The sequence below is a fragment of the Gambusia affinis genome, linkage group LG01 (assembly GCF_019740435.1).
Source record: "Gambusia affinis linkage group LG01, SWU_Gaff_1.0, whole genome shotgun sequence".
NCBI classification, from domain to species: domain Eukaryota; kingdom Metazoa; phylum Chordata; class Actinopteri; order Cyprinodontiformes; family Poeciliidae; genus Gambusia; species Gambusia affinis.
This window is the reverse complement of record NC_057868.1, coordinates 19,308,906-19,322,457: the sequence shown is the minus strand read 5'-3', so window position 1 is coordinate 19,322,457 and position 13,552 is coordinate 19,308,906. Positions and strand designations below refer to the sequence as shown.

General features: G+C 46.5%; 1 protein-coding gene across 1 annotated transcript in view; it reads left to right on the top strand.

The window, feature by feature from the left end:
* The first annotated feature begins 550 nt into the window (after positions 1 to 550).
* The window catches only part of LOC122840476 (plexin-A1-like), a 124,080-nt gene continuing 111,078 nt past the window's right edge, over positions 551 to 13,552 (top strand). The window contains exons 1-5 of the mRNA XM_044136879.1: positions 551 to 796; positions 1,403 to 1,477; positions 3,558 to 3,698; positions 5,946 to 6,148; positions 8,183 to 8,297. Of these exons, the coding sequence (XP_043992814.1) occupies positions 551 to 796; positions 1,403 to 1,477; positions 3,558 to 3,698; positions 5,946 to 6,148; positions 8,183 to 8,297 (780 nt within the window). The remainder of the gene's footprint in view (positions 797 to 1,402; positions 1,478 to 3,557; positions 3,699 to 5,945; positions 6,149 to 8,182; positions 8,298 to 13,552) is intronic.

Below are 13,552 nucleotides of genomic sequence, written 5' to 3'. Positions count from 1 at the left end.
ATGGAGAATAAGGAGGGAGTGTTGCTCCGACTCTGCTCTCTCTCTCTCTCTCTCTCCCTCAGCTGTTTTCAGCATCCGCCTTGGCCTGCCTGACAGCTGGAATGAAATGGAGCCTAGGCGAAAATTCAAACTGGGAGACTCGACCAGCTTCACCACATCATCTAATCACCACGCCTGGCCTCAGCCAATCCGGAACGGAGCTCCACGCCGCTCCAGCCAATCGTCATCCAAGGACACCTTCAAGAGTTCAAGCTACCCTGGGGACTTCCTGCTTGTCAGCCGTGCTTCGACTCTACGTATGCGCTTTGCAACCTCTCCCACATTCAGTCAGCTAGTCAGCTGCCTCCCTTCCGCCTGCAAGCCCGGTCCTTCAGTCCCCAATTCGGCTCGCAAGCGCACCTTCCGATCATCTTAGCCCTCTTTCAGAACCAAATACAGGGAATGTCCCTCACCTGCCGGCTGCGCTCCTGTCGACTCCCGGTCATTTTTCACCGATCTATCCACCCCATCAAGCCTGCATTCGGCCTCCATTGATGTCTTTCCCTCATTGATGACGCAGGCGTCCTCTGCCATCCGCCTGGCTCCCCGCTCCGGCTCACCGTTGTCAGCTGCTACGGCTCACTGGTGCTGTCAACCTGCAGCCAAGCGCTGGTTGTCTCCACGATCCGCCGTGGCTCCATTGACGCACGTCGGCTCTTCCTCCTCGTCCCATCATGGACTCGATCCGTTGCCCGATCTTCTCTACCAGTCCACCTCCAGGAGAAAACCGAAATCAGATCACTACGCTCACCTCCGCGTAGCTCAGCTCGCAGCTGGCTCTTCAGCCTCATCAACCGGGAACTTCGTTACGCCCATCGGGCGTCGTCTATAAGACGTACCCACTCCTGATTCGTTCATTTTCATACACATCATGTCACCGTCAGCGCACCAGTACCTTTAATTCAAGTTTATCTCGCCTCCTATTGCTGGTCAGTTGGCATCTTCAGGGTCTAGAGTAGTTCAGTTAGAAGAGCCGGGGTTCTCACGGCCCGCCATTTAATGACGGACGCTCTTTGTCAACCTCATTCCGTTATTTCCCCGCTTAGGCCGCTGTAGCCCTCTCTTTACTCTGTTGCTTAGCTCGCTCCAAATTCTGTCAGAAGTCCAGTTCGTATCTCAGCACATTCTGCCCTCCAGCCCAGCTGCGCTGGTCTCCTAATCACAGCACCATGTTTCTTTAAGCTCTTTTCACTAATAGAGGGGATTCTTTTAAAGCTACACATGAAACGCACCTGAAAACAAACGAGTTTGGTGCAATCTTTTATTTACAAATTCCTCTATTATCGGGGGAGAAAAAAAAACAAACAAAAAAAAAACACGTTGGACCTGCCGCTCTCGTCTAGTTTCACACTCCTTTTATCAGGGTCATAGGAGACGTGCTTGCCCGTCCTTCATCCACGTAGTTCCAGTTGCCTGCGGCAACCTCAACCCTCTTACAGTCAGTTTTCACCTGCACAGCGATCCGAACTTCACGAGCGTCCACTCTCAAGTCATTCACACGTGGCAATACCACCCGCACCGACGGCTTCCTTTCCTCCTCATTCATCGGTTCCGACTCCTTCAAGGAGGCACTCACGCAGCGAATAAGCAGACATGCGCTCTAAAGAGGTCCGTGCCATCTGCACAGTTGCCAGTCCAACACACGCGTCAGCATACAACTAGCCAGCGCTTTGATAAATGCATGATCTCATGTTTGTCACAATTGGCATACCTAATCATTGCTGGAGCTATTCGTAATTAACCACAAAGCGCACTCGCATAAACAAGCGTCGTCCTCGATAGCCTGATGGCTTATCACTAAGTTTAAACGTCGTGTGGAGGCCAAGTTAATGTAGTAAATATTCAGTTACTGAAAAAACTTAATCGTTTAATTAGTAATTTAGTAAGATAATTTGTTGAGGCTTAGGAAGTATTATTATATTGCATGTATCTAAATGCATAATGTTTTAAGTGTTTTATTTTAGTTTGTATGCCTTATAACTTCAGTGGCCACTTAGTAATTTATGCAAAAGAGGCGAGGAGCCTGGTGTTAACGGAAGGGAAGAGAAAGGGGAAAAGGCGAGGTCGCTGCAAGCGAGAATCGACAGAGCCACGGTTTTTCAACCGTAGTTTGTTTTGTGGAGGTTATTTAAGATTTGACTGCTTATGAAAGGATAACACAAGATACAGTGGAATAAATCTTTTTGTTTTACATCTTTACATCGGAGCGCTGTGGAAGTTGTGTTTTTCCTCCTCAAACACACGAGGGAAATCAGCGATATTAACCTTGTGGCAACACACGTCGCCCGCGATAAAGCTTACAAGATCTAACTTCCCTGGCATGTGGCCGTTTACCTAAAACTGTTATCGTTTGTCCCTCCCTGTCGGTTGCAAACGTAACCCAGGCTTTCCCTCTTCAAACCTGCAGCTGGTGGAGACACCCTACGGGCTCTGCGTTGTCATGTTGTATGTGTGAAGGTAGGATGTGTTCCTTGCAGAAGAGTAATCAGGCGCAGGGCTGTTCGTCGTGGGGAGACAACAAAGCTTACGGCCATCAAGTCTCACAGACCGCACACCCCACCACGCGACATTCTCTCGACCGACTCACTTCAGTCTTCACGGACGCCGCCCCGCCCTCTAGTTTTGGGGGCTTTAAAAGCTTCCTGCCTCTGGGGCCGTCTTTGGAGCAGAATGCGTCTATTAGCGCGCTGCGATAATATTGCCATCATCCAAGCATTAATAAAGGCCGCCCATCCGTTAGCTACATTATGCCTTTCAATCGCCGCTGCACATGGCAAGCTGTCAACAACATTCATCATCTCAGCTCAGCACGTGTCCGGTCATACAATGCTATCGCCGACTCTCCGTCCCGTTCTAAATTTCAGGTTTCGCTGTTCATGCCGTGCTACCGACGCTCAACCCGAGCTAACGCCAGCCTTCGAAGTTCTGATGCTTAATAAATGGCATGAAGCTACAGAAACCCAGTTAATCACCTAGCCTCTTCTCGAACTCTGCTGCGAAGCTTCTTTCCAAAGGGATTGCTAGCCATAGCTCCTCTATTCCCGATAAGCGAGACCGATCACTCCCATTACCTAGGCGTCTCATCACTGCGCTCCGTTCGGAGTTTTCTCCTCCTACACCTAAAGCGCTCCTACTTGCGCTTGCACCCTTGCCTTCCATGGATTTCTTGGGCTGAGTGAGTTCACGTCTGCATTGAAAGTATTCAGTTCGTCATGAGATCTATCTATATCTGATCTAAAAATTCTTTGCGGACCACTACAATCCTTTACATCAAACACAACAAAACAAAAGGTTTGCGTACTATTGCTATTGCACGCATGGACGGTCCGTTCTGCTCTTTTCACACCATGCTCAGATTCACATGCAAAGACATCAACTCTGCCACGAATCCAAATCTCTGTTTCTCACACCTGAATGCTTCACCTGGACTGCTAACTGGTTCACTCACCACCTCAGACTCACGTTAACAGCTTGCGGTCTTCCACCTAGTCACTTTTCGGGCCATTCTTTTAGAATAGGCGCCGCAACATCTGCCGCCGTTCAAGGCGTCCCCACAGCTTCCCTCCTTCAGCTCGGTCGCTGGTCCTCCTCAGCCTTCTAGTCTTACATCAGACCTGATCTCTCAACCATACTCGAAGCTCAAAGTTCCATTTCTGCAGGTGAGCATCTCGTCATATATGGTGGTGGAGCGTTTCGCCATTTCTAACATCTCATTCTGCCTAGGAGATCCGGCCGGACCATCGGTCCTCAGCCCTCGGCTCGACAGCAGCCATTCCATCCTCCACAGGTCACCAAGCGGTCGTGCCTAACAAGTCTATCAGACTGCAGGCCCCCGCCAACGCAGTTCGCGCCTAACAAGTCTCGCCAGACTGCAGGCCACGACTGACGCCTATCAGTTCGGCAGACTGCAGGCCCTAACCGACGCCTATCAGTCTTGTCCGACTGCAGGCCCTGACCGACGCCTATCAGTCTTGTCCGGCTGCAGGCCCTGACCGACGCCTATCAGTCTGGCAGATTGCAGGCCCCGACCGACGCCTATCGGTCTCGCCGTGCTGCAGGCCTGACCTACGCCTATCAGTCATTTGATTGCAGGCCCCGACCGACGCCTATCAGTCTCGTCAGACTGCAGGCCCCGACCGACGCCTATCAGTTCGGCAGACTGCAGGCCTGACCGACGCCTATCAATCCTGTCAGACTGCAGGCCTGACCGACGCCTATCAATCCTGTCAGACTGCAGGCCAGACCGACGCCAATCAGTCTCGTCCGACTGCAGGCCCTGACCGACGCCTATCAGTCTGGCAGATTGCAGGCCCCGACCGACGCCTATCAGTCTCGCCGTGCTGCAGGCCTGACCTACGCCTATCAGTCTGGCAGATTGCAGGCCCCGACCGACGCCTATCAGTCTCGCCGTGCTGCAGGCCCCGACCTACGCCTATCAGTCGTCGACTGCAGGCCCCGACCTACGCCTATCAGTCTCGTCAGACTGCAGGCCCCGACCTCGCCTATCAGTCTGCGTCAGACTGCAGGCCCGACCTCGCCTATCAGTCTCGTCAGACTGCAGGCCCGACCTCGCCTATCAGTCTTGTCAGACTGCAGGCCCCGACCTACGCCTATCAGTCTTGTCAGACTGCAGGCCCCGACCTACGCCTATCAGTCTTGTCAGACTGCAGGCCCCGACCTACGCCTATCAGTCTCGCCGTGCTGCAGGCCTGACCTACGCCTATCAGTCTGGCAGATTGCAGGCCCCGACCGACGCCTATCAGTCTCGCCGTGCTGCAGGCCCCGACCTACGCCTATCAGTCTCGTCAGACTGCAGGCCCCGGCCTACGCCTATCAGTCTCGCCGTGCTGCAGGCCCCGACCTACGCCTATCAGTCTCGTCAGACTGCAGGCCCCGACCGACGCCTATCAGTCTCGCCGTGCTGCAGGCCCCGACCTACGCCTATCAGTCGTCGACTGCAGGCCCCGACCTACGCCTATCAGTCTCGTCAGACTGCAGGCCCCGGCCTACGCCTATCAGTCTCGCCGTGCTGCAGGCCCCGACCTACGCCTATCAGTCTCGTCAGATTGCAGGCCCCGACCGACGCCTATCAGTCTCGCCGTGCTGCAGGCCCCGACCTACGCCTATCAGTCGTCGACTGCAGGCCCCGACCTACGCCTATCAGTCTCGTCAGACTGCAGGCCCCGACCTACGCCTATCAGTCTCGTCAGACTGCAGGCCCCGACCTACGCCTATCAGTCTCGTCAGACTGCAGGCCCCGACCTACGCCTATCAGTCTCGTCAGACTGCAGGCCCCGACCTACGCCTATCAGTCTTGTCAGACTGCAGGCCCCGACCTACGCCTATCAGTCTTGTCAGACTGCAGGCCCCGACCTACGCCTATCAGTCTCGCCGTGCTGCAGGCCTGACCTACGCCTATCAGTCTGGCAGATTGCAGGCCCCGACCGACGCCTATCAGTCTCGCCGTGCTGCAGGCCCCGACCTACGCCTATCAGTCTCGTCAGACTGCAGGCCCCGGCCTACGCCTATCAGTCCAGTCAGACTGCAGGTCATCCGGGCCTCGGCCCGGCTCCCTCTTTTGGGGGGAAGACTATCCCGAGTTCGCCGAGCAGACTGCCTGCTCACGGCGATCCTCGGCTCACGGTCTTCTGCCGGGGCCGAGCGCCAAAGAATTGTATCATTAAATCTTTTTAACTGCTATTTTCTTCTCTTTGTGAGTCTCTCCAGATTGAAATGGAGCCTAGGCGAAAATTCAAACTGGGAGACTCGACCAGCTTCACCACATCATCTAATCACCACGCCTGGCCTCAGCCAATCCGGAACGGAGCTCCACGCCGCTCCAGCCAATCGTCATCCAAGGACACCTTCAAGAGTTCAAGCTACCCTGGGGACTTCCTGCTTGTCAGCCGTGCTTCGACCCACCTCCTCCCCATTGCCACCTCCACCATGAGGGAAGTCCTCCAGGATCCCCTGTCGTCTCCCTCTCCAGGCTGCTCCACCACCAGTTTCGGTCCCGGGGGGAAGACTATCCCGAGTTCGCCGAGCAGACTGCCTGCTCACGGCGATCCTCGGCTCACGGTCTTCTGCCGGGGCCGAGCGCCAAAGAATTGTATCATTAAATCTTTTTAACTGCTATTTTCTTCTCTTTGTGAGTCTCTCCAGATTGAAATCTTAATGCAAGAGACCGTAGTTACATTTGTTTTTCCAATGTGATTTATGGAGATTTCACCATAAACATTTGATGCTGTAGAAGTTAGTTCTTTTTTTTTGTGTTGTTTTGTTTTTCTCAGGCTGTCAGAGTTTGATTTAAACCCTAAGACTTCTTGGGTTTTGTTTGTTTCTGCTCCGTTTCTGGATTTCATTGATATGTTTGTTGATTATCGATAATAATTTGGGGCAACAGGGTTTCAGGGCTGAGATGTCTGTTCATTTAGGGAATGTTTCAGAAGTGCCAAGCATTTTCTAGTGTCCTGGCAGCTTGAGCTCTGCTGTAATAGAAATGCTACTCATTTTTATTGGTCCACAACTAATTCAACTTAGTTTTGATTGGTAGTTTAAGTTGCTAAGGCATATAAAAGCCCTTGAGGCAGGTTGGAAAGTCACACCACACCCTAACATGATGTGTCCTTCCTGGGTGTACCTGTACTCACAGGCCCCACATGGTAGATACTGCAGTTATGCTCCAACCAGCATTTGAGAAAGTGTCATAACTTTTCTAAAGAAGTTTTGTAAAGGCATCTCCTGGAAGTTTTAGGGACTTCTTTTAGCATTTTGCAGTCGTTAGCCAGACCTGAACGTGTTTTCAGTCATTTTGATTGTCCTCCATTTGTCAAATAGTTCCACAAATGGTGTTATAAACAAGGTTATTACATTTAACTAAAGCAAACAAAATAACAACTGAAATTAAGAAAACACGTTTGTTAACTAAAATAAATAAAAACCATAATTAATGGGAAAAAATTACACCTTACTGGAACTATATTATCTGTTTATAAACCTAATTAACACAGACTGAAATTATAGATACAATATATTTTGGTTTTGTTTTCATGAATATATTTATTAGCCTTTGAAACTGATGTAAAATTGATTTGTCCCCAACCCTCACAAGCAGTTTATGTCAGCTGTCGGCAAATTATGGCACTCCGTACTCTTCCACTTATGCTAGCCTGCAAAATTCTGATAGCAAAAATTGGGAGAAGTTGTTTGTTCTTTAACATTTTTTTTTTTTAAATGGGGTCTTCTGTTGAGTATTCATTACCTCATTTGTGTACACATGAACAAAATACATTAATCTTTTTGAATTCTTCACCTAAAAATGTGTGAAAGAACTGAAACTACTGCTATAAATAAAAAAAAACCTAAACTGTAACTAATCAATATTTAACCAATAACTTATAAAAAAACTAGCAAACGCAGTATAAACTAATTAAAACTACCTGAATTAGACAAAATGTCAAAACAAAATAAAACTAAACTATAATGAAAAATCCAAAACTATTATATAACCCTTATGACTGGTTTCAAGTTTAAACCCTCTGTAAACCCTTTATAAGCTGCTACACTCTTCTTTGTGAAGGTCTAAGAGAGCTCTTTATATTCAACCATGGTGTTCTGTTTCACTTCAACAGTCAGGAGCACAAAACAAAAGTAAATGGCAGAAGGATGAACCTCCTTCAGAAAAATTATTATCAATATTTAAAAATAACATCATGTGCTCCTGATGTGATATGGCTTGTAGTGATTTCAACCAGTTTAAGTTGGAGTAAATATGGAGGTCCACATGAAAAGTGATTGGTTCCGGCACAAAGCCGGCACACCCAGAAGCTGGCAGGTTAAAGGTAAGGTGAGGATGTCTGACAGTTGCTTAGTAGTTCTACTTAAATGAATAAAGTCCTCGTGGTCCTTCTGCAGCCTCATGAAACCTCATCAGTTTATTTTCCCCTCCTCACACTGTCGGGTTTTTCATTTGTTCTTCCGTTTTCTAAGTAAAAACAGTGATGTACATAATTACCAAAAAAACAAGAAAGTGGTTAAAAACCTGGGGGTTTACCTCTTAATTGCGTTGTTGCTTTAAAAAAAGGTAGCCTCCTCTAACCTCTCCCCCCCCTCCTGTTTGTCTCAAATTCTCTATTGCTTCCAGGTGCCTGTCCTGCGTCAACGCCAACTTCCCCTGCCACTGGTGCAAATACCGCCACATGTGCACACAGAACGCCAGCGACTGCTCCTTCCAGGAGGGCCGGGTCAACACGTCCAAGGTGAGCGTCAGCGTTAGCATACACAGTCAGCCACGTTAAGCAGCACGTGAACACATTTCCAAGAATGAATAGCGTGCGTGCATATCTGCACACATTCATATGCGGGTGTGCATAGCAACCCTAGTGGTGCAGCTGGGAGCTGCGCTGCGCCTGAGTGTGTGGGCGTGTGCGTGCGTGTGTGTGATGGGGTGAATTAGTGCTGCTGTGAGTGGCCCAGCAGCAGCTGTTGCACTCTAAGCAGCGCTAGATTTATTCACTTATAAACAAGTCGGGGTGAATGGGTATGCAAATGGAAGCATGCGCTTGTCGTCCCAAATGTTATATTTGCATGAAAGCCCCTCATCCACTCATGGGGCCCGGGTCTTTGTCAAGTTCTCTGACTCTCCCTGGCTTGTGCGCAAACATGGTAGACGAAGAAAATATCTCAAATATTCTCTGTAAACCTGTCTTTTTTTTTTTTAAATAATGGACCGTCTCATTACTGGATGCTGCATATTTTTTCCCAAAACTTTCTATGGCATTCCCTTCATTTTCTTGTGACTTGTCAGATTTTTTTCCCCCTTCTTCTTCTTTTGTGCTGCATGGATGCCAACACACTCGGCTATTCAATCGCTGCTGCCTCTTTTCTCTTGGTTTTTCACTCACTTCCATCTTTGTTTTTGGAAGAAAACTGAGATGTTGAAAGGGTATAATCAGGAAAAACATGCCGCTCGGTGCACTCAGCGTGGGTGGGTGTGAAGTAGGTGTGTGTGGGTCTGTGTTGTATGTGGCTCTCGGGTTGGAGGCTCTAGGAATTTCCTGTTGTTTTTGTAGTTGGTGTATGGTTTCCTGTGTGCATCACCACTGAGTCTAACTTAAAGCATCTCTAGAAAATATTCCAGTGGCCTTCAGATATACAGACACAGATAAGTGTTGTCACCTCTGGTAATAGATTTATAAAAGCCTGAAAATAACTCCTAACTTTCAAAACAGCAGTAATCTCACTCTGAAACACAGAAACAAACTACAGGTTTTCTAGGAGTTAGGCAACGGGTCTTTCACATTGGCTCTTAAAATGGTTCAGTTTAACCATTTTTAACTTTGGTTAAAAATGAAAAAAAAAAAAAAAAGAATAAAAGAGCAAATATTTATAAGCTCTGGTATAATGGCAAATGCAAGTTTTTAACAGTTTTTCAGTTTGTTCCTTCAGTATTCGCTTTGAATTTCCACAGAGAATGTCTCAAAACGCACCATTGATGTTTTTAGTAGAGATGCAACGATTCAATTTTTTTTTTTTTTTTTTTACTACCAATATCTGAGGTTTAGTATCAGCCAATACTGATCTGTTACAGAAAAACAGCTGAAATGTGTTTCAAACACAGACAGAAACCCACTGAATTACTAATTGATTTGAAAACTCTGCACCAGCAGAGGTGATATGGATGCTGTGCCATGCACTCACACCCTCCCAGAAACCTGAAAAATAACTAATATCGGTTTATTTTAATCCCAATCTTGTATCGTTATCACAATAGTTCCACAAAGTATTGCAATAAAATTCTATGTCCCTATCACCCACTCTTATTTTGTGGGCTACTGTGGGAAGAGTTGCAATCAGAAGGTTGTTGGTGTGATTCCAGCTTCTGTATGTCACTTAACCCCTATTTGCAACTTATTTTAATATGGAATTTTTTTCTCCTCCACTGAATAAATTACTTCAGATTAAAAGGTGGGCACCTTTAAAATGTTCTGTGTAATAAAACAAAAAAATTCCAATAAATTTCTTGCCCATGTATAAGAGCAAAAGTATCTGCAGTTTAAAGTGTTTAGGAGAGTTTAGTCTGAGAGCGGAGGAAGAAACGGTAAACAGGAAGTCGTACTCGTCCCACAGCCACAGACAGATCACTGTTATTGACGCGGCAGACAGCGAGGAGACAGCTCCGGGCTTCCGATGCATTCTCCTGCTCTCTGTCATTGAATAGGTAGTATTTTGAAGCCATGCATGTGCTCACTTTGGCCAACAGCGCTAGTTTTGTCACACATTTATCTCCTCCAGTCTCGATTTTGTTCCAATTTGCCAGTTCGTAGCCTCCGCTGAAGGCAATATTGCCCATCACCGCTGCCTGGAAAAGTTTCCCCCTGTGTCATTAGCAGTCAGTTGCCGGAGTGATTGAATTCACAGTACACTGGTTATATTCCCAAAGGCATTTGTCATATTTCTTGAGGCTGACTTCACTTCATATCTGATAAAACTCATAGCATCTGTGAAAATGCGGCATGGGTAAACTAGCCAAAGATTCCCTTTTCTTCTCCGCATGCATGTAAAAAGATAACTAGTTGTTTGTTTTTTTTTATTGGGGGGAAGGGGGAGGGTGTTTTACCCTTTTTGAGGTAAATATAATTCTCCACTGTCACTTCCTGTATTTGTAAATGTATATAAATCAGCTCTTTTGTGACAGCAGATAAACAGAGAAGCACATTAGAGGCGACCAGGCAGAAAATTGCCAGAGTCGGAGAAACACTTGAGAAGGCCATCAACGGGAAAAGGCGCATAAACACAAACAATGAGAGAAACAAACACCGGCGCAAACAAACAACAGAGGGAAACAGATTTGCCGTGCTCCAGTGAATCCCAGCATTGGGAGCCGGTGGAGCCGATTGGGCTGCGGCCGTAGCTCCTCCTGGGGGCTGGGGGTGGATTCAGATGACTTTATTTAGATTCAAGAAAATAGGAAAAAAAAGGCAATATACATATATATATATATATAAGAAAAACAGCAGAAAACCTAATAGAGAAACTGGTTTGTTTGCATGTTTTATTTTGAGGTTGCAGCCTGCCTGCCTTATTCTGCTGCTGCTGATTGCATTTTGCTCGCCTGTTAATTAAGGCATTCATTCATTTTGTATGTTGTTTTGTCACTCAGGATGTTTGATGTCCCACAAATAAATTAATGCAGAATGTGATTGACAACAGAGATGGAAACTGACTCCCAAATAATCTCCTCTGATTTGAGCTTTACTTTTTTTTCCTGTTTTTTCTTTGTTAGTGTAGCTTCTCACTCATCCAGGACATGATAACCTTGAGATTTTAATGGAAGGCATCTGGGTTTCTCTTGTTATCTTGAAGAACTTTCTCCTCTGTTCCAAGAAGCTACTTAATTTCTGGAACTTCAGGTTGGAAATATCAGACAAATAATGAGGTGAACTCAACAAGCTCATATAAACTCCTGTCCTTAACCCTTATTCAATTCCCAGTTAGTGTCTTGAACACCAACAGTCCTAACAGGACTCCAACGATGCCAACATGTGCATTGTTTCAGTCTCAAGTGATGAGTTTCTGTGTAGCTGACTGGGAGACAAGCCACGGCTGCACTGTAGGTGTTAGAAAGATGAAACCAGAGGCCAACCTCCTCTGTTCCAGGTTGGTTCTTATGCTCAACATAGAGGCTTTCACTGTCTAAAATGTGAACCTTATTGTCTTCAAACTAGTGTCATTTTATCACTTTCCATTAAATCCCACACAAAAAATTAATTTGTCAAGATCAGCACAAAAAGTGGGTATGTGTTGTATGTGATGCCCATGGGCGCCATGCTCGAAGGGGCGCCACATGGAACAATTCTAACTGTTTCAGCATGTGCAAATGATATAATCAGTAACTGATTAGGCGCTTCATATACATATAAAGGTAAAACTCTGTAATGTCAACATTTAGTTTAAGTATCTTCTCTGCTGTTTTAGTGAGAATATCACTACTCTCAGTTAATTTGAAAATATGATTAAATGCAGTTACTATGATAAGTTTAGTGACATAAATCAAACATTTTTTATATGACTGGTGTCTTACAGAAATGGGAATGTTTTTCTACAGCATTATTCGTGTTTGTGGTGCTATGATTGTTGTCATGTAGTCACAGCCACACAGTTCCACAGCAAATAAGTAATTAACACTTTCATTGCTTTCAGAATATCTCTAAATATTTTGAAAAAAATTACAGTCCACGTCGCCCATCCCTACCCCTCTGTCTTGTTGCAAAAGGTGGCTGTTGATTTTGAAGGCACATCACAGCTTACAGAGTCCAGTCTCTCTTTTTTCAGTCCAGCAACAGCAGTGACATTAAATATACAGATTTTTAAACAACGTTTTAGTGAAATTAAATTGTTTTCTGTTCGTTTCTCCTAATCGTGTTTGCAGAAATTCCAGCTCAGAGATGGATGTTTCTCTCGGTGTGATGTATTCATTAAGACAACGCCTGAGTGAAGTCATCCGAATCTGTCAAAGGAAGTGCTCATTACGAGCCAGAGCCGGTTCTGCATCAGCCGCTCCGAAACAGTTTAGTTAACCGTCGAGGCGCTGACCTTTTCAGAATGCGAAAGCGCATCGCGCCCGCTAAGACTCAGCCCACAGTGTGAACCGACTTCCTTGCCGTTTTTCTTCTCCTTTTGTCTTGCTCCATTCCCTTCTTTCTATGCTGATCAGACTTTGCCTTTCTCCTTCTTTTCCTCCCGTTTTTAAATATATTTGCTCTATTTTCTCCAGCCTGGCCTCCTTACACTTAAACGAATACGGTTGACATACTTGCTGCTGCACAGAGGTGTGCACCAGCAGCTTTGTAGTCCTGCCTCATTAATTACCATTAGCATGCTGCTTTAAACTCCAGATGTACACAGAATGAATAAAGATACGCAGATCAGCGATAGCTTTCGCGCCACTAATTAGAGAATGCATCAACTTGACGACTGCGCCGATCAGACGGTCGTACGTTGCTGTCAAGTCAAGTCGCATGGCTGCGGAGGACAGCAGCGCACCAACACACACGAAATGATCAGCTCACGTCATTAAAACCTCTGACAGGTGAAGTTAATAGCACTGATTAATGTTCTACTGGAAGCGGCATGTTACTTCAACACGTCTCTGCTAACTTAATAGGCCGGTCACACACTCCCTAACGGCAGCCGGCAAGTGATACGCCCAGTTACACAGCATGAACGGCTCCGGAACATTTCTCTATGGAACACGCAGAGGAACCCAAGGCACTGAAAAAAAAAATAAAATGCAACAAACCCCCGTTTCATGTGAGCATTCAGAGGGTGTGAGAACAAATCGGACCCCCAAACCAAAGGATTTCCTGCTGATATGACGTGACGTTTATAGAGGTTTATAACCATATCACACCTACCTACAGTGGTTTGCATATTTTTTTTATTTATTTTTTTTTCCTGGATTGCTCTGTGTTTAACTCCAGTTATCTCTGATCAGCACACGTTTCATAGTGGT